The 25,792-nt window shown below is 50.7% G+C and overlaps 2 protein-coding genes across 3 annotated transcripts in view; both read right to left on the bottom strand.

The window, feature by feature from the left end:
- The window catches only part of LOC119969444 (protein-glutamine gamma-glutamyltransferase 2-like), a 70,465-nt gene extending 51,358 nt beyond the window's left edge, over window positions 1-19,107 (bottom strand). The window contains exon 1 of one of the 2 annotated variants that reach the window (XM_038803082.1): window positions 18,995-19,107. Coding sequence is in view for 1 of the 2 variants with exons in the window: in XM_038803081.1 (XP_038659009.1) it covers window positions 17,751-17,757 (7 nt within the window). In the remaining variant the exon portion in view is untranslated. Of the gene's footprint in view, window positions 1-17,750; window positions 17,796-18,994 lie in introns of those variants that run through there. The other variant, XM_038803081.1, reaches the window with a different exon arrangement.
- LOC119969145 (protein-glutamine gamma-glutamyltransferase 2-like) overlaps window positions 19,069-25,792 on the bottom strand; it is a 150,355-nt gene continuing 143,631 nt past the window's right edge. The window contains exon 4 of the mRNA XM_038802361.1: window positions 19,069-19,202. Coding sequence (XP_038658289.1) covers window positions 19,092-19,202 — 111 coding nt within the window. The 3' untranslated portion in view covers window positions 19,069-19,091. The remainder of the gene's footprint in view (window positions 19,203-25,792) is intronic.

The following is a 25,792-nucleotide window of genomic DNA, read 5'->3' on the forward strand; positions in this document are numbered from 1 at the left end:
GCTCTAGCTGCTGATAGGGCCCTAAGAATTGCCGGGTCCGTGGCCGCGCATGTGCACGGCGGCAGCCTGCGGCGGCGGCAAAGTCCAACATGGCGCCTGCGCTCGCGGACCCGGCCTGCAAAATAGTCCCCCCTTTGGTTGGCTCGGGCGCCCCGGATAACCCCCCACGGTGCCCCCAGCCCCTGGCAAAGTCCCCCCTGCCCACGGATCGGCTCTCCCCCGACTGTGGCAGCGCTGCACTGAGTCCACAGCCGCCATGCCGAATTCCTGATGAATGTGTCCATGAGCGACCCACGCCGCCAGGAACTCAGCCGGATGGGGGCGGAGCATCAGGGAGCATGCCTCAGGCAATGCCCTGAGGCCGCCGATACGTCGTGTGGCATACTCCTAGACTACGCCGCTTTGGAGGGGCAAAGCATCGCAAAAGTGGCGCCGCCCCCGATTTGGTTGGAAATTTTGATTCTCCGGCCGAACCCGATTTCGGCGTCGGTGACCGGAGAATCCCGCCCAGTGTGAATAAATTTTCTAAAGCTCAATTTCCAGTGTGGAGTTTAAATAGATGGGATTGTCGGTCAGAGACAGAATTTTAATATTGTCGGGCTGATTCTGCAACACTCACTATCGCCGAGCAGTGTTTTACACTGCTTGACCCCTTGCAAAGTTATCCTTAATATCTCTGATCAGTGAATAGGACCTCACGTAGCTGAAATAAGCCTCTGAATTGGCTTAGCTTGATGTAATTGATTATTTGCAGTACAGATTTGCAGCAGTGATTTACCAGAATGACGCCCAGTCTTCAAGGAGTAAATTACAAAGACAAACTGCACAAGCTAGGGTGGCATTCCCTGGAATTTTAAAGTTCAAATGGTGATTTGATCAAAACTTTTCAAGATATTCAGGGGAAAAGCCAGCATAGTTAGAAGTAAACTACTTCTGCTGGGTCGGATGTCTAGGATTAGAGGACATAATCTAAAAATTACAGCCCACTATTTCCAAAGCGAAATGCTTAGACATTCAAAGCTTGGTAGAAGTTTGGAGTAATTTCTTGCAAATGGCAATTGATGCTCGATCGATAGTTAATTTTAAAACTGTGATTGATCAGGTTTTGCTAACCTGAAGTCTTAAGGGACATGGGGCAAAGACGGGAATATGGAGTTAGGTGACAGATCAGACATGATCTAATTGAATGATGGAACAGGCTCAATGACTAAATGGCCTTCACCTGTTCCTAACTTCCTACACTTTATAAAATCACTTAGGTAGCAAAAGCCAATGGGCACGATTCTCCGCACTCACGACGGGGGGGAGAATAGCGGGCAGCGCAAATTTTTACGGCGACGCTGGTCCGATGCCCTCCCGCTATTCTTCCCCCCCACGCCCCGCCCCCCGACACGAATCACTGCTCGCGTTTTTTTACGGCGAGCAGCGATTCTCCCCTGGCCGATGGACCGATTTCCAAGGCCTTTATGGCTGTTTTCATGATTTTTAATACACCTGCTATACCAGTTCGTGAAAACTGCCGCAAAGTGCCGTTCTGCACAACCATGCCACCGAGGGTGGCATGGGCCCGCGATCGGTGGGCACCGATCGTGGGCAGCGGGTCCGATTCCCGCGCACTCTCTCTCCCTCCGCCGCCCCACAGGATAAGTCCGCGGGGTGGCTGAGGGGCATTACGGACCGCGCATGCGCGGGTCTGACGCATATGCGCGGATGATGTCATCCGCGCATGCGCGGCTGACGTCATCATATGCGTCAGCCGTCGCCAACTTTGGCACGCGGGCTTAGCGAAATTCGTTAAGCCCGCGATGCCGGAGTTCACGGGGCCGCGATGCTAGCCCCGACCGGGGAGCAGAATCGGGTCCCGGGAGGGGGCATGGAGGCTGCCGTGAAACACGGCCGGTTTCGTGGCAGCCTTCATGACTCTCCGCCTTTGCGGAGAATCGCGCCCAATGTTTCAGGAGACAGTCCCACCCCTTAGACTAACCTTGAATTTGGCGAGGGGGCAGGAGGGTGTGACTATAAGTGAGGTAGGTAGAGGGATCCAGGAACTAGGGTTGCAGGAGCCTCAGCCCTTGCCTTTGTCCAACAGGTTTGAAATTCTTGCTCCCTGTGTGGACGGGAAAGGGGACTGCTGGAAGGATGAGCAAACTGAGCACAGCACTGCAGTACAGGGTGCCATTCAAGTGGGAGGAGAAAAGAGAAATGTAGTTGTAATCGATGCTAGAATAGTTAGAGGCAGAGACATTGGTCTCCGTGACTAGGATCAAGAGTCCCAAAGGTTGTATTGCCTACCTGGTGCCAGGGTTCAGGTTATCTCATCTAGGCTGCAGAGGAAACTGGAGAGGAATATTAATAATCCAGTTTGTCATGGTCCACAAAAGTACCAATGACATAGGTAGAACAGAGGTTCTGCTAAGGGAATATGAACAGCTAGGGGCTAAATTAAAAAGCAGAAACAAAAAGGTAATAATCTCTGGATCACTAGTTAAGCCACGAGATAATTTGCACAGGGGGCCAGCACAGCACTGGAGAGGTTCACACCACTCCAGCCTCCGTACTGCCGCGCCAACCCGCGCATGCGCAGGTGGCTCAGCTCAATCCTGCGCATTGCAGTTCGGCTGCGCCATCCTGCGCATGCACGGGGAAGTGCATACGCGCGACAGCCCCCACCAAACATGGGATCGGTGTTCAGAGGCCGGCCACGGCGGAATGTAGGCCCGGGGGGGGGGGGAGAGGCCAGCCCGCCAATCGGTGGGCCCCGATCGCGGGCCAGACCCCTTTGGAGGCTCCCCCCGGTGAAGAAGCCCTACCCCCCCACCAAAGGCCACCCCCCTGAGCGTTTCCGCAGAGTTCCCGCCGGCAGTCACCAGGGTTGAACGACACCGGCGGGACTCTGTCATATCGGAGCGGCCGCTCGACCCATCCGGGCCGGAGAATCGGCGGCCCCGTCGATTCCAGAGGCCCGTGGCTGGCGCCTTGCCAAACGCGCCGGCGCAAATGGCGCCGATTCTCTGCACCACGGAGAATCGTGCGCTGGCGTTGGGGCGTCGTGGCGCGGTTGCTCCGATTCTCCGGCCCGGCGCAGGGTTCGGAGTATCGCCCCCCATTGTTACAAGGAGACCAGATCTGGGAATTGAATATCCCAGGGTACTCAGTATTTTGGAAAGTTAGACTGAAAGGAAAAGGAGGTGGTGTGGCTTTGATGGCGAAGAAAGTGCTGCCATGAGAAATGAGTCAAATTGGCACAGGTAGCCTCGAGGGAAAGTTCATTGAATGTATTAGACACTGTTTCTTGGAACAATATGTTGTTGAACCAACCAGGGAGCAGGCCACTCTAGATTTGGTATTGTATAATGAGAAGGGATTAATTGATTACTTTATCATTAAGGATCCTCTAGGGAATAGTGACCATAGTATTACAAATTCAAAATTCAATTTGGGAGTGAGAAAGTGGGGCGGGATTCTCCATGACTGGCATGATGGCCCGACGGCGGCGTCAAAAATGGCTCGAACCATTCCGGCATCAGGCCGACTGGAAGTAGTGGAATTCTTCGCACTTCCGGGGGCTCGGCCGGTGCCGGAGGTGTCGTCAACAGGCCAGCCGGCGGTGAAGGGACTGGGCGAGTTAGCGCATGCGCAGAACTGCTGGCGTGGTTCCACGCACACCGGCCGCTTTATTCTGGCGCATGCGCAGGGGGCTGTCCCCACGACACAGGCCTGCCCGCAGATCGGTGGGCCCCGATTGCGGGCTAGGCCACCGTGGCCCCCCCCCCCCTCCCCCCAGGGTTGGATCCCCCCGAGGACCCCACCAGCTAACTTACCTGCCAGGTCCTGCCGTGTGAGAGCATGTCCAATCCATGCCGGGGGGACTGGCCAAAAACGGGCGGCCGCTTGGCCCATTGGGGCCTGGAGAATTGCTGGAGGGTCCGCTGCCAACGGCCCCCGACCAGCGTGGCATGATCCCCGCCCTCCCCCCGAAAACCGGTGCCGGAGAATACTGCAGCCGGCGTCGGAGCGGCGGGACGGATTTCACGCCGTCCCCCCCCCCCCCCCCCGGGATTCTCCGACCCAGCGGGGGGGTCGGAGAATCCCACCTGTGGAGTCCCACACTATCGCTCTGGAATTAAACAAAGGTAATTACATAGGAATGAGGACAGATTTGGCCCGAGTAGAGTGCGCAAGGTGACCAAAAGCTAGGACAGCTGACAAGCAGTGGCAGTTGTTTAAGAAGACGCTCAATTTCTCACAACTAAAATATATTCCAGAGAGGAAGAAACATGGTAAGAAGGGTAAAAAATATCCCTGGCTAAGCAAGGAGGTTAAGAATAATATAAGAACAAAAACTAACGTATACAGGGCTGGATTCTCCGCACACTGATGCCGAAATCGCAATCAGCGACGGGGCGGAAAATCCGTTTTGAAGCCAATATCGGGAGCAGCGCCGGTTTTTGTATTCTCCGCCACCTGAAAAGCAGCTTACTCTATGCCTGAGGCCTGCCCCGCGATGCTCCGTCCCTGACTGGCCGAGTTCCCGACGGCAGGGGTTACGTGTGCTCACACCGTTCATGAACTCAGTGGGTAGCTGCAGACTCAGTCCAACGCTGCCACAGTCGGGGCAGTGACCATCCACAGGCAGGGGGGACTTCATTCGGTGCTGGGGGTACTATGGCTGGGCGGTCCAGTGCCTGCGAGCGGCCGAGGAGGGGCACTACTTTTGCGATCCGGGTCTGCGGGTTGGCTCTGCCGTGGAGCACGGCGCGGCCGCCGCAGGCCGCTGCCATGCGCATACACGGCCACGAAACCGGAATGCTCAGGGCCGTATCGGCAGCTGGAGCTGCCAGCTCTATGCTGCCTCCCTGCTAGCCCCCCGCAAATACAATGAATCGGTGGCCGTTTTGCGCCAGTTTTCTTGGCCTAAAAGACCACCGTTTTCACACTGGCGCGGGGACTTGGTTTCCAAAATGGAGAATCCAGCCTACCGTGTTGCAAAGGCCAGTGGCAGGCTGGAAAATTGGGAAACATTCGAACAGAAACAGAGGGTTACTAAAAAAGTAACAGAAAGAGCTACATTTGCATGGCGTGGAACCCTGAATTGCATCCCATTTACGACCACTAGGGGATTGCAAAACTGATGAAATCCGGTGGCAGAACATAGGACTGGATTCTCCATTGGCGGGATTCTCCGTTGCGCCGACAGCATATTGTAGCCACCTAAAATGGACGCTGAGCTACAAATTAAGCCAAGCGCTAAGACTTCTGGGAAACAGACAGTTTAGCCAGAACAGCAGTCTGCAAAGAGAGCATTTTGCATTCTGCAGCAGCAGAAACCAGTTTGGGCTCAGGTGAGAAGACCTTAGCTAGGTGCAAATGGCAAAACGCTTTGCATGCTAATGAGGCAATCAGACCTGAACACCCACACAATAGATACATTTGATTCTGAATGGACACATTTTAATCAAGGCCCAGACATCGAGGCACCAGAAACCTCCAAACAAAAGGGCATAAGAAACGCCCCCCCCCATCACGGAGACCCCCTCGCATTGGGGAATTAAAACAGTATCGATGAGGAATTGACCCAATAGGTAAAGCCCGCCCAAGAAGAGGGAAGGACAATGGAATCCCTATAAAAGACAGGGACCTCGTGTTGTCCGGTCTGTTTTTCCGTGCTCCGGCTCTGACCAAGACCTTGAAGATACACTCTGACTCCAGCCGTCGAGCACCAGCCGCCGAACCGTAAGTGCCAGTATGACGCTCGCTACGCGAACTAAGCCCGCTAGAACCCCCAGTGACCAGAACGCTTGCTGAAGGTTGCAGCCCAAGACCAGGACGAAGGCCTCGCTCCCTGACCTTGCCTGTTCCTGTTAGATAAGTATTCTGATTACTTTAGTTTAGTCATAGCTTAGTCTCTTAGTGTGTGCATGAGTATTTATTATAACTGTATAATAAATATTATCGTTTGGACCTTACTAATCGGTGTATCGTCTTTATTACTTTGAACTTGACCTTGGAATACTCGTGACGGTGTCTATACGGCACCTGGCGACTCCTAAGCTGAATAAATACATAGAACAGAGCCTAGTGGTGTTAAGCACTTGGAAGTTAATACACCCCAATAAACGCGTTTTGCACTCATAGCAAAACGTGCAACATTTAGTGGCGACTCCGCCGGGACACGGTTGTAAGTGGAAACCCCACACCGTCCAGGACCCTGAAATTTGAATTGGAACTCCAAATTACAGAGAAAGTAAGAAAGTAAAGAAAATCACGAGTATTCAAGGTGTTCAAACTAATAAGCGTAATTCGGAAGTGTGTTTTAGTGCATGCGTACTAACAGGGCTGTAAAGTAAAACTGAAAGCATTTTTGTTGCGACAAACTTTCGGCAGTTTCTGAACGGAACATAGTGTAAGCCGTACCCGTTTCTTGAAACACAACCCCAGCAACCCCCTGTTCCAAATTAACTAAAAGAGAGTCAGAGAAAATGGCCATGCAGGCAATGGAACGTCTGATGGATCCAGAAAAGTTTGTGGTCGCAGCGACCAGCAACAGTAGCAGGGTAGGCCAGTGTCCCACGTGGGAGCTGGAACTCCGCAAATATTTACAAGGAAAGGGATGGCCCCTTTGGAAAGAGTTTTGTTTGAATGAGGAGACAGGTCCCGGAAGTATAGGACATACTTGGTGGGAGAACCTCTCTCAAATTCACAAAAAGAACCTTAGTAAAGCACGTAAGCCGATGGCGATTGTGTCCTGTTTGGCACAATTGCGAGGCACAGAGGAGGTCGTCAGGACGCTCCGGGCAGAATTAGAAGAAAGGAACCGAATGAGTAAGGTCGATGTCAGGGACATTGAGAAGGAAAATCTGGATCTAAGAGGGAAGTTGGTAGAGAAAGGTAGAGAGGTGGAAGATGCCAAGAGGGCACATCAGTCTTGTCTAGCCCATCTCAGCAGTTCCCAGACCCAGTACGAAAAGGCTTATCAGGACGTGCAACGTGCCGTTCTGATAAGAGAGGAATCAGACAAGCAGGTGGAGGCATTGCAGAGGCAATGCTCTGATCTCAAAGCAGCTTTGAGAGCACTCCATGCTGCAACCACAGAGCAAAGGCAAAGTACTGTGGATCACGCGAAATGCAGGAAACAGATTGCAGAGCTGCAATCGCTGCTTTCGGTGCAAAATGGGTTCCAAACCTTTGGAACCCAGTTAGATGGAGAAAATGCCCCAGATTGGCAAGAATTAAGTGAAACAGCGCAGCGATATGTTCAGGGAACATGTGCGCCAACAGCGCAGCAGAAAAGGCAAGCACCCCAACCCCCTACAGATCAGATCATAACCGCACCCATGAATCCCGTAACCACGCAGAGAAAAGCCATAACAGAAGGCGCACCAGATATAACCTACACCACCCCCTTAACTGTAACCCAGCTCAGGGACGCATGTGAGAAGATCACTCCGTTCCTCCCCACCGCAGACCCCCACCAGTTTTTCGCTAAAGTGAAACAGCAGGCTACCATGTACGGCCTGGATGAGAGAGAGCAGGTTAAGCTCACCGTGCTGAGCTTAGACCAGTCAGTAGTAGCAGCCCTCCCCGACCCACAGAACGTTGCCGGAGGCACCCTAGAAGAGATGCACACCTCCATTTTAGATGCCATCGGGTATAATCGAGGTGACCCCGTAGAAGGTCTTAATAAGTGCCGGCAGAAAAGATCCGAACACCCCACAGCATTCGCAGGAAGGCTGTGGATTAATTTCAACGCAGTTTTCGGTGAGTTAAATAGAGCGCATTTGAACCGGGAAAATATGGTCAAATGGACGCGCACCATAATCTCACACGCGACAGAGGCAGGACAGAGCGCTTGCAACAGTTATGACCCCTCAGAAGAGGCCCATAATGAGAAATGGGTCCTGAAAAGGTTGTCCCGCGCTTGGGAGCAATCAATTCAGGCAAAGCAATCCCCAGAAGAGGCTCAGGCTGCCGCAGATATTCAGGCAGTGAGAGAGCATCAGAAACCCGCATGGGTAAATGAAGGGAAGAGCAGCCCACAACAGAAAGGCCAGGAATGCTATAACTGTGGACAGTTAGGGCATTGGGCAAAAGAATGCAATGCACCCCAGCGATCTCAGAGAGGCCAGCAGACAGGCACTCTGAACCGCAGTAAGGCAAAACCCATCCACAATATAGCAGTACAGTCAGGACCCACCAATGTGGACGAGACGAACTGACGGTGTTCGGGCTCCCCCACTTGGGTCTGTGACACACTATGGGACTCATCAGGGAGACCCGTAGTCACAGCAAGAGTAAAAGGGAAGCCCATAGAGTTACTGTGGGACACAGGAGGCTCCCGCACCACCATTAACTCTACGACCACGGCACACGCCGGCACGTGGCCAACCACCTCCACCATTACACTTAGCGGGTTCACCGGACACTCGCAGCAGGGACATATCACAGCACCCGTAGCGATCCAGCTAGGGAACATCTCAACCAAACACCCCGTTGTATTAGTAAATCTTCCCCGGACAGCAGAACACATCCTGGGGATAGATTTTATGAACGCTCATGGCTTGTCGTTCGACCCAGTGAACCAGTGTGTCTGGCGAATGGCTAGATCAGACAGAGCACCAGCCACCCTCACAGTAGGAGACTACGCTAATCGGATTAGCGCAGTGGGAGAGTACTCATTCGACCTGACTACACTCCACACCGACAGACAAATAAAAGCCCTACTGAACAAACACAGGACAGCATTTGCAAGTCACCGTCATGACTGTGGCAGAATGACTGGACCAGTTCACGTTACCGGACAGGACCCCCGACCACAGAAACAGTATAGATTTCCCCTGGAAGCAGAGGTGGAAATAGAAAAGGTGATAGGAAGCTTATTGGAGCAAGGTGTGCTCAGAACGGTAGCCTCGACCAATAATGCCCCTATTTGGCCAGTGAGGAAGCCCGATGGATCATGGCGTCTGACCATCGATTATCGGGAACTCAACAAAGTCACCCCCGCAGTGGCCCCAACGGTAGCTACTAGTCCCGAGACCATGCTCAAGCAGGGACTCAACTCCAAATACTTCACGGTATTGGACATCAGTAACGGATTCTGGTCAATACCATTGGCAAAAGCGTGCCAGTACAAATTTGCCTTCACTTTCAAATCGCAGCAGTATACGTGGACATGCCTTCCACAAGGATTCCACAATTCCCCCTCCATTTTCCACCGACAGTTGGCAAGTGGTTTAGAGAAATTTTCCCGCCCCGAATGTCTGGTACAGTATGTAGACGACCTACTACTGCAGACAGACACAAAGGCAGAGCACATTACACTTCTGGCCGAACTCCTGGAACTGTTGACTTCAATTGGATGTAAAGTTAACCCAAGAAAGGCCCAGATTTTGGAAAGTAAAGTGATGTATTTGGGAACAGTCATCACACACGGCAAACGCGAGATCGAATTCAAAAGAATTGATTCGATTGTCAAATTGCCCCTTCCCCAAAATGTATCAGCCCTCCGGTTGTTTTTAGGACTGGTTGGCTATTGTCGGAACCACATCGACGGATTCGCGACAAAAGCCGCCCCACTCTCAGACCTTCTTAAGAAAGGAGCCCCCTGGGAATGGCTTCCGCAGCATACAGAGGCTGTGGAGGAGTTAAAACGAGCCCTTAGCGCAGCACCCGCGCTGCTAGTCCCAGACCAACTTTCACCCTACGCAATAGAGGTAGCGAGCACCAATCTGACCCTCTCGGCCGTGTTGCTTCAGGAACGGCACGAGCAGCTAAGACCAGTGGCTTATGCCTCCCGACTGTTAGACCCGGTAGAACAAGGATTCTCTGCCTGTGAGAGGCACCTCCTTGCTGTCTTCTGGGCAGTACAATACTTCTCATACATTACCGGACTCAACCCCATTACTATTCTGACCGAACACACACCCACACAGCTACTCCTAGACGGTCGACTGAAGGACGGTTCAGTTAGCCAGATTAGGGCAGCTAGGTGGACACTACTTTTACAAGGACGGGACATTACAGTAAAACGGACCCGCACCCACACATATTTAGCAGACAACCTCCAATACCCCGGACAGCCCCATGACTGTGAAATTGTAGCTCCCCTGCATAACACAGGACCCTTTATAGCAAAGACACCCCCCAGGAAGATAGGGAACCCAAAACAAAGCCCCCAGCCCACAGACACGTGTGGACCACTGAGGATTTATGTAGACGGTTCCTCCACAGTTTTAAATGGTGAGCGTATCACAGGATGCGGCATCTATGTAGAGGACGCGCAGGGGCGCGCTCTCGAAGAAATCGCTCTAAAACTACCAGGTCACTTAGGCGCGCAGGCAGCAGAGCTCGCGGCCATAGCGTATATAGTGGACCACCCCGCTTCTTTCCCCAGCCCAGCAGACATATATTCAGACAGCTTATATGTCTGTAACAGTTTGACAGATTTTCTGCCCCTGTGGAGGACACGAGGTTTTGTCTCCGCAGACGGGAAACCCCTTCCATCAGCCCCTCTACTCCAGCATATTTTAGAAAAAGCGAAGGACAGGACCTTCGGAATAATAAAAGTAAGAAGTCACCATAGGTCATCCCCCTCTGGGAATGTAAAAGCCGACGCACTGGCTAAGGCAGGTTCCAGGCGAGGACACTTATGGACCCCCCCAGCTAGCGCACCAGCTAGCGCCCCTGTGAGCGCAGTCCAAATCTCACAGACAGATATTAAAGATCTTGTAGCAGCACAAAAGCAGGATAAGGACCTCAGGGAGGTTTTTAAAGGCAACTTTGTGCCAGAGTACGAGAGATTTAAACACGCACTGACCACACATGAGGGTGTGATCATTAAGGAACAACTTTATGTGGTCCCGCAGCAGGACAGGAATGCAATGATTGCTTTATTCCATGATAACCACGGGCATCAGGGAATTGATGCAACAACGAGGCACCTCAGGCAACTCTGTTGGTGGCCTAATCTCAGGACTGATGTCACGCATTACATAGAGAATTGCCTTATTTGTGCACAGAATAACCCGGAGCGGTATTCTAAGAAGGCACAACTTCGACATACTCGCCCAGTTAACGGCCCCTGGACAAACCTCCAGATCGATTTTATAGGACCATTGCCCCCTTGTAGGAATGGCTACAAATACGTTCTGGTGGTCATCGACACCTTTACCAAATGGGTAGAGGCATTCCCCTCTAGAACAAATACAGCCAAGACAGCTGCAAAGATCCTGACCCACCACATCTTCACGAGATGGGGTTTACCCCGAAGTATCGATTCGGACCAGGGATCTCACTTCACAGGACGGGTCATGAGGAACGTCCTGACAATATTTGGAATAAAACAAAATTTTCATATTGCGTATCATCCACAGTCCAGCGGGATTGTGGAGCGCATGAATCGGACTCTAAAAAATACCCTTAGAAAAATGGTTCAGGAGAATAACTCCACATGGGATTCAGTGCTCCCATTTGCACTCATGTTCATAAGGAACACTGTTTCCACTTCCACAGGCTACACACCACACACACTCATGACCGGACGCCCTATGAAAGGGACAGAATTCCTTTTAGGACTGGACATGACCAGCCCCGAGGTGACAGCCCTCACACACGAAAAGACGGTTAAAGACTTGGTTGAGACTGTGAGGTCTGCACAGATTGCAGCCGCAGTTCAGCTAGGCAAACGCCGCCAACAACGCACAGCTTGTTTTAATAAGACCGTACACCCCACAGAATTCCAGGTTGGGCAACAGGTAATGTTATCTGTTTACAACCCCAGCAGTTTTTTGGCTCCAAAATATTCCGGCCCCTAATCAATTTCGGATAAAATTAGCCCCTCAGTCTACAGGGTAAAATATCCTAATGGGAAGACCGCGTGGTTCCATATCAACCAGTTAAAGGCATATGGGACACAGTCTAACCATGCTCATCATGTACTGCTAGACGCAGCAGAACACTTCACCCCGCCCACTAGAGACACCTTTCCCCCATCCCCCTCACAGACCAGTTCATCAACGGACTCGCCCACGACTCCGCCCACAGACCACAACAGACCACGCCCCGACACGCCTACAAGCTGCCACAGCAGAGACAGCAGGACAGACACTGACTCTGAGGACAGCGACAGCACACAGCCATACAGCCCACACTGCACCAACTACGACCCCGACTCCAGTGACCCCATGGAAGTCACTTACCTTAAAAACCCAGAACCACCACCCGACCCCGACTACCCCGACAACACACTTGACACAACACTATGGCACAGGGACAATTCATACAGACTTGTCCGCAATGACGAGAGTGACCCCCGGTCACACAATTCGAAAATAGCATGCCTGATCCACACAAGGGTGTGGGATCCGGGAGAGCAGGACGACACGGTGTCTGAATCCCGACACGGCAACCCCTTTGTGACCCTGTTCACAGAGACAGAGGAAAAGTGAGGTGTCCAGATGATGTAAAATAGGAATCGTTTGAGGGAAACAATGTCCTTTCTGATGGAACCTGCACGTATGTTTGTCTATCGTTTTATGTTTGTTTGTCTTTCAGGAATATAAATGGTTCAGCTGGAGGGTGGACATCTTCTTTTCAGCTGAAAAGATTGTGACCACCTCACATACACGTTAGCTTGTCCGCCGATACCTTTGAGAACTTCGGTTCCAAAGAAACCAGTTTGATTGGATATCTTTTCAAAGTTGTAAGGCTTGTAACCACCTTACACACCCAATAGTTTCTCTGCCGAAACCTCTGAGAACTTCTATGGTGAGCAGCTCACCGTATCAGCCAAATTGTCTGAAGCCCAGCTCATGCTTTCAGATGAAGGAGCATCTTGGCTCCCTTGTTTTTAGGTGCCCCTCTATTCGGTGAATAGAGGCTGCAAGTCACGGTTAACACATTCGTACCCATTTTAATCCAGGTTACTCAGGCAGTGGACAAACGGCACTGAGGACCCGCCCTGTCTGAGAACCCACTTTGGTCAGCCAAGCTCGGGTATGGCACAGCACGCCCTACCCGGGGATCCCATCCAACTCGTACCCGTAGCGGCCCATACGCAACTCATTCGGACGTTTCTTTCAAAATTTTGTTTTCCTTTTTCGTTAGGCAGCCCTTAGGCCGCCATCCCACATGCTATTTACATCCAGGAACATTCGGATGGTAAACTATCAAAGCCTGCGAGACGGCTCGCAGGAGAAGGATTGTTAGGTGTATTCTGGTCTTCAAATTCGCTTTTGAAAAAAAAAAATGAGGGGAGTCACAGGGTGTGACTTGGCCAGTCATTTTTAAAGGGTCAATCGGAATATAAAAGACAGATGCACTAACAGGTAAAGATCTTAAACTGTGTATTGACAGATACTGTGCTTGATCCCATAGCTTTCGAAGGACGAGACAGGGATCGAAGCAAGGATTGTCCATACAGGAGGAAGAAAGAAGGAAACCAAGATAAAGATGATGGAAGCTCACCTATTGTTGTTAACTGTTATATCTGTTTGTGTGGAAACAAGACACGTTTCCCCCACAACCCCCACCGTAAATGTTTCCCTTACAACCACTCCCCAGTGCTCAGCTCTGATCAGTGAGGTTCAGACCTGGTGCACTAAATTTATGACATGGTACTCCATGTCATACGTAATCGAATCACTACTGGTGATTGCGATCCTCGTTATCCTTGTACAGACCCTCAGGTTGAGGAAGTGGAAGAGGAGAGCCTCCCGTTCTTGCCCTTCCGTCTATGGAGTTCGATCTCCGATTTTCCGATTTCATCAATCCCCTCTGCCCCATGATGAATAAAGAACTGTGTAATGAATAAAAAATTCGACCCTGTATTGTATTGTCCTATACTCGACTGCCGAGTTAGGAAATGTGATGTTGTGGTGTGAATGGTTAAGGTTTTAGAGTGTGAGGAAATGTTTAAGTTAAGTTAAGGATAATTGTGATAGGTAGAGGTTCCCAGTTTATGGTAATGCATGTCCCCTTTGACATAGCGCCAAGTAGAATGTTAGGTAAAAAATTTTTCTTCCCATAGTTTAAGATAGAGTAGCCCAGGAACTGGCAAGAGGTCAGGGGACACAAGGAAGGCAACCCAGATGCACTCAAGGCGACGTACATTGTGATCCTTCACAATATTTTGATTGTGAGGATCACAAGGAGGGAATGTAGCCACCTAAAATGGACGCTGAGCTACAAATTAAGCCAAGCGCTAAGACTGCTGGGAAACAGACAGTTTAGCCAGAACAGCAGTCTGCAAAGAGAGCATTTTGTATTCTGCAGCAGCAGAAACCAGTTTGGGCTCAGGTGAGAAGACCTTAGCTAGGTGCAAATGGCAAAACGCTTTGCATGCTAATGAGGCAATCAGACCTGAACACCCACACAATAGATACATTTGATTCTGAATGGACACATTTTAATCAAGGCCCAGACATCGAGGCACCAGAAACCTCCAAACAAAAAGGCATAAGAAACGCCCCCCCCCCCCCATCACGGAGACCCCCTCGCATTGGGGAATTAAAACAGTATCGATGAGGAATTGACCCAATAGGTAAAGCCCGCCCAAGAAGAGGGAAGGACAATGGAATCCCTATAAAAGACAGGGACCTCGTGTTGTCCGGTCTGTTTTTCCGTGCTCCGGCTCTGACCAAGACCTTGAAGATACACTCTGACTCCAGCCGTCGAGCACCAGCCGCCGAACCGTAAGTGCCAGTATGACGCTCGCTACGCGAACTAAGCCCGCTAGAACCCCCAGTGACCAGAACGCTTGCTGAAGGTTGCAGCCCAAGACCAGGACGAAGGCCTCGCTCCCTGACCTTGCCTGTTCCTGTTAGATAAGTATTCTGATTACTTTAGTTTAGTCATAGCTTAGTCTCTTAGTGTGTGCATGAGTATTTATTATAACTGTATAATAAATATTATCGTTTGGACCTTACTAATCGGTGTATCGTCTTTATTACTTTGAACTTGACCTTGGAATACTCGTGACGGTGTCTATACGGCACCTGGCGACTCCTAAGCTGAATAAATACATAGAACAGAGCCTAGTGGTGTTAAGCACTTGGAAGTTAATACACCCCAATAAACGCGTTTTGCACTCATAGCAAAACGTGCAACAATATCCACACCCGAGAATTTCCCAACGGCGTGGGACTGCCCACAATGGCTGGCTTGCGGGATGGAGAATCCCGCTGCCGGCGGGGACGTGTCGCACCTGAAAACTGTAGCGGCGCGGGGCTGGATTCTCCGATTTCCAGACTGAGTGCCAGTGTGGGAACAGTGGCGTTTTTTGCCAGAAAAAATGGTGCAACACCTGCACTGATTCCGGGACCGTTGGGGTACTAGCAGCCATCCCAGGTATAGCTCCTGGCTTCTATGCACGGCCATGGCGCTGGCCGTGCCGTGCAAAATGGCGCTGGCCGCGCACGGATCCGGCCTGCTAAATAATCACTCCCGGACCACACCCCACCAGCCCCCAAGCCCTCGCCGAAGCTCCCCTGGCATGTGGCGATGCTGGACACGGTCTGCAGCCGCCACGCGGGGTTGACGAAAATAAATAATAGCATAAGTGTTCTGCGCCGTTCGGAACTCAGCCCATCGGGGGTGGAGCATTGGGGGAGGGGCTTCTGATGACGCACCAACCCCTTTCCAATGGCGTGCGGCGTGCAACACAATGATGCCAATCTCGGGGGGCGGAGAATAAAAAACCGGCACCGTCCCCGATTTGGGTGTCGGAAGGGATTCTCCACCTGACGCCGATTACGATATCGGCGTCGGGCAACGGAGAAAACCGCCCATGGTCTCCCAAATTGAGATCCAGCTCGAGGACAAACTACTTCTCCCAAAGGATCATGAATCTATGGGAATTTGCTACCCAGAGTGTGGTGGATGAAGGGACAGTCGATAAGGAGGAGTTAGACAGACTTTTAATTAGTAATACTGTAGGTTGAAGAGTTACGGAGACCGGGCAGGAAAGTGAAGATGAGACCATGGTGAAATCAGCCATGATCGTGTTGAATTAATCTTAGCACTGCTGCCTCACAACACCGAGGTCCCAGGTTCGATCTCGGCCCCGGGTCACTCTCCATGTGGAGTTTGCACATTCTCCCCATGTCTGCATGGGTCTCACCCCTACAACCCAAAGATATGGTAGGTGGATTGGCCGGCTAAATTGCCCCTTAATTAGAAAAAAAATTGGGCACTGTAAGTTTTTTAAAAAATGATCACGTGGAATGGTGGATTAGACTTGAGATGCTAAATTGCCTACTCCTGCTCCCCATTCTTAAGTTTTAAGAAAGAACTATTCTGTCTAATTCTATTTCAAACTCTTTGTAGCTCTTTCGATAACACCACCTCAAGCACAAATCTGGTGTTCTTGAGTAATAAGGGGACTTCTTGATTAATAAGGGTATCGGGGTTATGGGGTTAGGGGCTTTTCACAGAAATTCATTGAAGCCTACTTGTGACAATAAAGATTATTATTATTAAAAGGCAGGAGAATCGGGTGACGAAGATATCAGCCATGATCGAATGGCGGAGCAGACTCGATGGGCTGAGTGGCCTAATTCTGCTCCCATATTTTATGGTTTTATGGTCCTCCACTGCAACGGATAGTTCCTGTATTTGCTGCTTGATGGAACAGAGTGTCAGTGATTTCTTTGATATGCTGTTGCATTGCGAATTAATGTTGCAAATAGCATCGATGACAAACTAGACTGCATCAGTAAGAGAACAATTAAAAGGTGGCAACATGTAGTATTGGAGTGTGGCTTGTCCAACCTTTTCATATGGGGAGTGAGTCACACTACAAAATCATTCTCACTCAAAGAGCCAATCAGCAAGTTTCAGAAGGATAATGTTTGACACAACATTAAATGTGATTTAAAAAAAGACAGAAGTATCAAACAAACAACTCACTGAGCAAAACCACAATGAGTAATCAATAAAGATGACCATTAGGGTGTGAAAGGGTTAGTGTGTGTGTGTCCAGTTCACTTCCAGCCTCAGAATTTTTACTCATTCACCCTCACCCACTGTGAGAATGGATGTGAGTGCATGTTGGCGTGTGGGAATTAGAGTAAATCAGATCCCTAAGACTGGGAGTGAGCTAGGATCATGCACAGACTCTGCCCACACGCACACATAAACATGCTCTGCCCTTTACACAAATTCTTTCCCCGCGTATACTCTCCGTCTCCCGCTCACATTCTCTCTCCACTTCCCTCTCACACTCTTCCTCTCCTGTTCTTTCCCCCACACACTCTCCTTCCCTCTCTCCCCCTTGCACTCTCGCTTCCTCCCACACTCTCACTCCCCCTAACACACTTTCGCCCCCTCTCCGCCCCCTCACACTCTCTACCCCTCACACACTCTCTCCACCTTACCTCCCCCATTCTCCTCCTCACACGCTCTTACCCCTTCACACTCTCTCTCCCCCTCCACAGTCTCCCCACTCACTGTCTCTCCCCCTCACACACTCTCTCCTCCTCACCCACTCATTCCCACCGTCACACTCTATTTCCCCTTCACACTCACTCCCTCCTTCACACTCTCTCCCTCCTTCACACTCTCTCCCTCCTTCACACTCTCCCTTCCCCACACTCTCTCTCCCTCCCTCACATTTTTTCAGCCCACCTCTTACACTCTCCCTCCCTAGCAGCCTCTCTCCTCCTCACACTCTCTCTCCCCTTCACGATCTGACCGCCCCCCCCCTCCCCCCCCACACACACATACATTCTCCCCCTCACACAATCTTTCACTCTTACCTATCATTTTGTTACGCCGCTCTCCTCCACTCTGTGTTTGCCTGTCTTGTGTATGTGTGTGCATATAGAGGTTGGGGGCAAGTTAAAGCATGGGATTAGGAATTAGATAATTGTTAACCAATTGTATGCTGCATATTTCATTATTGTTCTTGTTATAAATCAATAATAATTGGGTTGGATTCTCCGTCCCGCTGCGGCAGATTTCTGGGGCGGGATTCTCCAACCCCCCGCCGGGTCCTGGTGGGACCTGGCTGCGCGGATGGCCTTCGGGGTCCTCGGGAGGGCGCGGGGGGATCTGGCCCTGCGGGGATCCCCCGCGGTGGCCTGGCCCGTGATCAGAGCCCACTGATCCGTGGGCAGGCCTGTGCCATGGGGGACACTCTATTCCTCCGCGTCGGCTGCTGTGGACCTCCGCAATGGCCGACGCGTGGATGAATCACCCTGTGCATACGCTGGGATGACGCCAGCCCCCAGAGGTTCTTCAGCGCTGGTTGGCGTGGCGCCAAGCCCCTTTCCGCGCCGGTTGGCACGGCGCAAACCACTCCGGCGCCGGCCGAGCCCCTGAAGGTGCAGAGGATTCTGTACCTTCAGGGCAGACCGATGCCGGAGTGGTTCACGCCACTCCTTCGAGCCGGAGTTGCCCGCCCCGCTGATTCCCACCCCTAGTTCAGCACGCCGGCAGAATGCTCCATTTTGCCGGCTGGTCAATTGTGGAGCATCCTGACGGCAGAGAATCCAGCCCATTGTGTTTAAATTTACAAATGCAGTGACCCTAATTGTTGCTCAATTGGCTGGTCAGCGATGCAAAGCGATGCCAGCAGCATGGGTTCAATTCACACAATGGCTGAGGCCACTTGTGAAGGCCCTGCCTTCTTAACTTCGTCCTTCGCCTGAGGTGAGGTGATCGTCAGGTTAGTTCACCATCAGTCAGTTCAAAGGGCAGAGCTGCCTCTGGGACTTTGGCAACATTATATTTTATCTGCTGCTGTTATCGATTATAAGAGATGCTTGCACAGGTCCTTCGACATATTAGGCAATGGGTGTTCCACATCCTACAATTTCTATTTTCTTGTCTGGTTTTACATCTCATTCCTTTTACTATAACACTTCAAAAAAGATGTTTCCGATGCATCTTTTTTCATAAATTTGTTAACTTTCCTTAATGTTTTTTATAAATCTTCCTTCTCCCTGTGCCTCCCACCTCCCCACCATGTCTCAAAGTAGAAGGATTCTACTCAACTCACGTGTCGCCAAGTTTCTTTTGGTGAAGTGATCTCTTCTCTTCTCTTCTGTGTTCCTCTGTACTTGTTGGAATCGATCAACATTTATACCATCAGCTTGTTAATAATTGGCTGCAGCATGTCGAAAATTGTCTTCTCTTGTTAAGTAGGACGGCCAAGCATCAAAGTTGCCCAACCTGTTAAACCTACTTTCAAATATGCGAGCTGCTGCCTGTGAGAACATAATGAATCAAGTTAGCCCTAGAGGTATGTTGATGTATAATTTTTAAAACCTTTGCCTTTGATTCTCCTCCAGTTGCAGAGTAGACACAATTTGCAATTGGGAATGTGGAATAGACGCCTCCTCAAGGCACTTGGCCAAATCACACTTGCAGAGTTCCACTTGCAGAGGGGTTGATTTAGCTCACTGGGCTAAATCACTGGGTTTTAAAAAGCAGACCAAGCAGGCCAGCAGCACGGTTCGCTCCCCGGACAGGCGCCGGAATGTGGCGACTAGGGGCTTTTCACAGTAACTTCATTGAAGCCTACTCATGACAATAAGCGATTTTCATTTCATTTCATTTTCATTAAAGCAACTGACGTAAAGAGTTCAGTCACACTGAAGGCAAAACCAAGAACAAAGAAAATTACAGCACAGGAACAGATTATTCAGCCCTCCAAGGCTGCACTGACCATGCTGCCTGTCTGAACTAAAACTCCATGTCCTTCCGGGGACCATATTCCTCTATTCCCATCCGATTCATGTATTTGTTAAGATGCCCCTTCAAAGTCACTCTCGTATTCCACTACTTGCCCTGGCAGCAGGATACAGGCTCCCACTACCCTCTGTGCAAAAACCTTGCCTCGTACATCTCCTTTAAACCTTGCCCCTCGCACCTTAAACCTATGCCCACTAGTAATTGACTCTTCCACCCTGGGAAAAAGCTTCTGACTCTCCACTCTGTCCATGCCCCTCATAATCTTGTAGATGTCTATCAGACTGTCCCTCAACCTCCGGCATTCCAGTGAGAACAAACCAAGTTTCTCCAACCTCTCCTTATAGCTAATGAACGTATCATAGTAACCATTCGCCACTGTACTACATTGTATCACGCTGTTGCCCAGGTGGGCTCCACCTATGGACCATTGTACTGTACTACACTGATTGTATCATGTTGGTGCCCTTGTGGGCTCCGCCCCCTTGAGGGGAGGTATAAAGAGCAGCTGCCCTGTAGGTGGCTCTCATTGCAGAGCAGTCGCAGGCAGGCACTGTTCTAGTTGATTAAATCCTCTGTTCACTTCAACTCTCTGTCTCGTGTGAATTTATGGTCGCATCACCTCCACACTAGGCAACATCCTGGTAAATCTTTTTTGTACCCTCTCCAAATCCTCCACATCCTTCTGGTAGTGTGACGACAAGAATTAAACACTATATTCCAAGAGCAGCTTAACTAAGGTTCAATAAAGCTGCAACAAGACTTGCCATTTTTTAAATTCAGTGCCCTGGCCGATGAAGGCAAGCATGCCATATGCCTTCTTGACGACCTTTTCCACCTGCGTTGCCACTTTCAGTGATCTGTGTACCGGTACAGCCAGATCCCTCTGCCTATCAATACTCTTCAGGGTACTTCCATTTACTGTACATTTCCCACCTGTTTAAGGCCTTCCAAAATGCATTACCTCACATTTGTCCGGATTAAACACCGTCTGCCATTTCCCCTCCCAAGTCTCCTACCGATCTATATACTGCTGTATCCTCAAAACCTTGATCCCTTCAGAGTGCACAAACATTAGCCGCTGCTGGAGCATCATCAACTCAGTGAAAGGCACTCTTTGGTCTGCCTGAAACTTGATGATCGTCCAGTGCAAAGAATTGGCCTTGACCAAGTGTTGCAGACTGGCACATTCCAAGATCCAGGATTACATACTGAGGGATGCACTCAAGCTTGGGGCTGCTGCTGCCAAGGCACAATGAGGAAAGACCACTGTCTAAGACTTTTCAGCTAATGTCGACTGAGGGGCTGGTAACTGGGTAAAACCCTTCAGACTGTGTTTAATCCTAACCTGATTAACTGTATTGAAGCACCGCAGAGTGCAACATGATTGGTGTATCGAGTTTGAACCGAATTCTACTCTCTGTAATGAAAATATTGAAATGTTTGTAATGTTCTCATTACTGAATTTTTAAAAACATTTAGAGTACCCAATTAATTTTTTCCAATTAAGGGGCAATTTAACATTGCCAATTCCCCTACCCTGCACATCTTTCAGTTGTGGGGGCAAAACCCATGCAAACACAGGGAGAATGTGCAAACTCCACACAGACAGTGACCAAGAGCTGGGATTGAACCTGGGACCTCGGTGCCGTGAGGCAGCAGCACTAACCACTGCGCCACCGTGCTGACCTACCCATTGCTGAATTGAAGCACTTCAGGGTGCATCTTGAACTCTGGAGAAAATATAATGGGCGGGATTCTCTAATAATGCGGAGTATTGTGTGTGAGCTGAAAATCGAGGTTTGTGCTGGCCCCCAATGCCCATATCTCCATCATTGAGTACCCTTTCCAGAAGCGTTGGACCCGTCTGGACGGTAGCTAGTCCCTGGGGTCGGGCCGTCCTCTGGCCATCCACCCCCCTGATGCACCGCTGTATGTGTGTGTTGTGAACCAGATAGTGCCCCAGGAGCCTCTTCACTAAAGTGCCCAACCGAGGTGAGCGTCTCTGGGATGGTGGAGGGTGACAGCAGTGACGAGAGGTTGATATTGTCCCCGGCCATGTGCTCTGGGGTGCCGCGGGGTTATGGCTGGGGGCGTCGGACTGCCTCGTCGCCTGGTGAATGGTAGGAAACTGGCCGGTTCCTCATTGTCTGACGGTGACCCTGCAAGACACAATACAAGACGTATGGCTAGAGCAAGGGACGGTGTGGTGCGAGTGGAGGCGTTACTCAAGTGCCATTGGGATATTACAGCGCATTTGGGCTCACTTGGGTGTCCCATACCGACCTCCTCCTTGGCACCTGCCTGCTCTCCCACCCGCTGACCAGGTCAAATGCCCTCTGTTCTGCGATGGTGAGGGGCCACAGGTCCAGCATGCCCCCTCCGCTCTTTTCTTTTTCCTCAGCAGTTGTGGGCCACCTTCAGATAATGTACAGTGTGACACTCGGATGCGTACAATGCAAGGGGTCCGTAGCTAGTGACCTTTGTGTGCGGGGCACCCAGCCATGATGGGAGGTACCGCTGTTACATTTGGTGCAGGATGGGGTGTGAGGGGACTGCCAGTGGGTGGGGTGCAGCCACACTCTGGGGGGGGGGGGGGGCGTGGGATAGGGTTTGCAGCTTTTACTGGCACTGCTGCTGGACCTTGCAGTGGGGCCCACCGGGCTTATGGTCTCTCACACCTGTGCCCAGGCCTGGTTGACGTCGGCGGGTGGCAGCTGCCTTTCTACCCCAGAGAACAGGGTGTCCCAGCTATCCTCCATGGCATCCAGCAATATCTCCAGCTCTGCATCTGCCAATCTCGGGGCTGCGCTCTGTAGCCACCGAAGTTGGCCATTCCGTCAATACAAAATGGAGGAACGCAAAGCTTGCAGGGTAAAATGGACAAAGTTTGCAGCACAAGCAGGCTGCAACAAGCCACTGTGCATTCTGTCTGCTAAGAGAGCAGACAGCACCGAAACGAACATTCCGCCTACTAATGAAGGAATCTCCGGGACAGTTAGCATAGCAATGAAACGATCCCAGGGACAAAGGACACAAATAGGGAAGTGATTGCAACATTGTATGGGAAGCCAGAAACCCCGGCACCAGCGGCGTTCGAAGACAAAGCACTTGAAGGCCCGCCCAGTAGTCGAGGGACAGCCTCAGTATTGAGGGGATTCAAACAAATCGATTGGGAAGAGACCAAATCGATCCCCAGCAGATAGAGGGTCCGCCCCAAAGGGTGTGAAGCCCTGGGACCTATAAAAGACAGGTCCCAAACTCAGTTCATTCTTCTTGACCAGCTCTCCTCTCTTGACCAGCCCTCTCAACCAGCCTTTACCGAAGAAGACCTTGACCGAGAGAGAGGAGAGGTTCGGACAGCAGCTGCCAGCAAGTAAGTGTCTCACAACGATCGCTACCAGAGAGAGACACTCCTGACCCCTTTTAACCCATACCAACCTGAAGTCTGCGGACCCAGTGCAGAGCAAGAGGCCATTGTCTCCCTGATCCGGCAGTTCCTTATTCAGGTAAGTATTGGTCTATTTAGTGGCAGGAATAGTTTAGTCATCTTAGTGTGTGCATGAGTAGTTTATAATTGTATTATAATAAACTCATTTGTTTGAACTTACTAATTGGTGTATGGTTTTATTGCTTTGAACTTGACCTTGAAACTTGTGGCGGTATCTTAACGATACCTGGCGACTCCAAAGCTAAATAACGAAACAGAGCCAAATTGAGCGTTAAGCACACTCACCCAGAACGAGCAACATTTCTCGGCAATCATTTGATTCCTGTCTTTCTCAGGAACCACATACAATTTGTCTTTGATAATTACACCCTCATGTGTGGTCAAAGCGTGTTTGAATTTGTCGTACTGGGCCACAAAGTTTCCTTTTAAAATCTCCCGGAGATTTGCGTCCTGCTTCTGTGCCTGTACTAAATCTTCTATGTCTGTCTGTGAGACCTGAACTTAACTCACAGGGGCGCTAGCTGGTGCGCTAGCTGGGGGTATCCAAACGTGACCTCGCCTGGAACCTGCTTTAGCCAGTGTGTCGGCTTTCACATTACCGGGGGGGATGATCGAGGTGGCTTCTAACTTTAACTATGCCATACGTCCTATCCTTTGCCTTCTCTAGGATATGGCGGAGTAATGGGGCTGATGGAAGGGGCTTCCCGTCCGCGGAGACAAAACCTCTTGTCCTCCACAGGGGTAGAAAGTCTGTGAGGCCATTACAGACATATAAACTGTCCGAATATATATCTGCTGGGCTGGGGAACGAATCTGGGTGGTCCACTATGTATGCTATGGCCGCGAGCTCTGCTGCCTGCGCGCCTAAGTGACCAGGTAACTTTAGTGCTATCTCCTCAAGTGCGCGTCCCTGCGCATCTTCTACATAAATACCGCATCCTGTAATGCGTTCACCATCTAACACTGGATGAACCGTCCATAAGATTTTCAAGGGGGCACACGTGTCTGTGTACTGGGGGCTCTAGCATGAATTCCCTATCTTCCTGGGGGGCGTCTTAGCAATGAAGGGTCCTGTGTTGTGGAGGGGTGCTACTATTTTGCATTCATGTGGTTGTCCTGGATACTGTAGGTTGTCCGCTAAAAATGTGTGTGTCTTGGTTCATTTAACTGTTATGTCCCGTCCTTGTAACAGAAGTGTCCATCAAGCTGCTCTTATCTGGCTCACTGAACCGTCCTTCAGTCGTCAGTCTAAAAGTAACTGTGTGCAGGTATGTTGTACTGCCCAGAATACCGAGAGCAGGTGCCTTTCGCAGGCTGAGAAACCTTGCTCCATGGGATCTAACAGTCGTGAGGCATGAGCCACTGGTCGTAGCTGCTCGTGCCGTTCCTGAAGGAGCACGGCCGAGAGGGTCAGATCAGTGCTAGCTATCTCTATTGCATAGGGGGAGAGCGGGTCTGGAACTTGTAGCATGGGTGCTGCGCTAAGGGCTTTCTTTAACTCTTCCATAGCCTCTGTATGCTGTGGAAGCCATTCCCAAGGGGCTTCTTTCTTAATGAGGTCTGATAGTGGGGCTGCCTTGGTCGCAAAACCATCGATATGGTTCCGACAATACCCAACCAGTCCTAAAAACGACCGGAGGGCTGAAACATTTTAGGGAAGGGGCAATTTGACGATCGAGTCAATTCTTTTGAACTCGATCTCGCGTTTGATGTGCGTGATGACTGTACCCAAATACATCACTTGATTCTCCAATATTTGGGCCTTTCTGGGGTTAACCTTACATCCACTGTCTTGCAGTAGTCCCAGGAGCTCGGCCAGAAGCGTGATGTGCTCTGCCTTGGTGTCTGTCTGCAGTAATAGGTCGTCCGCATACTGTACCAAACATTCGGGTCTCGAAAACTTTGCTAGTCCATTTGCCAGCTGTCGGTGAAAATGGAGGGGGAATTGTGGAATCCTTGTGGGAGGCATGTCCACATGTACTGCTGTCCTTTGAAAGTGAAGGCAAATTTGTACTGGTACGCCTTCCCCAATGGGATTGACCAAAAGCCATTGCTAATGTCCAATACCGTGAAATATTTGGAGTTAAGTCCCTGCTTGAGCATGGTCTCCAGTCATTCTGTCGCAGTCGTGCCGGTGACTGGCAAATGCTGTCCTGTGTTTGTTCAGTACTGCCCTAACCTGTTTGTCCATGCTAAGTGTGGTCGGGTCAAAGCAATAGTCACCTACTGCGCTAATCCTATTCGCATACTCTCCTACTGTGAGAGTTGCGGGTTCTCTGTCTGATTTCGCCATTCGCCAGGCACACTGATTTACTGGATCGAATGACAGGCTGTGGGCATTCATGAAGTCAATGCCCAGTACGTGTTCTGCTGTGCGGGGCAGATTAACTAAAACAACGGGGTGTCTGGTGGAGATATTCCCTAGTTGGATTGATACAGGGGCTGTAATGTGTCCCTGCTGCGAGTGACCTGTAAAGCCGCTGAGTGTTATTGAAGTTGTAGTGGGCCACGTGTCTGCCTGTGGTGTAGTGGAGGAATTAATGGTAGTGCGGGACCCTCCTGTATCCCAAAGTAATTCTATGGGCTTTCCCCGAATTTTCGCTGTGACCACCGGTCTTCCGGATGTGTCCCAGAGGGTGTCACAGACCCAAGTGG

This window comes from Scyliorhinus canicula, chromosome 7, assembly GCF_902713615.1.
Source record: "Scyliorhinus canicula chromosome 7, sScyCan1.1, whole genome shotgun sequence".
NCBI classification, from domain to species: Eukaryota; Metazoa; Chordata; class Chondrichthyes; order Carcharhiniformes; family Scyliorhinidae; genus Scyliorhinus; species Scyliorhinus canicula.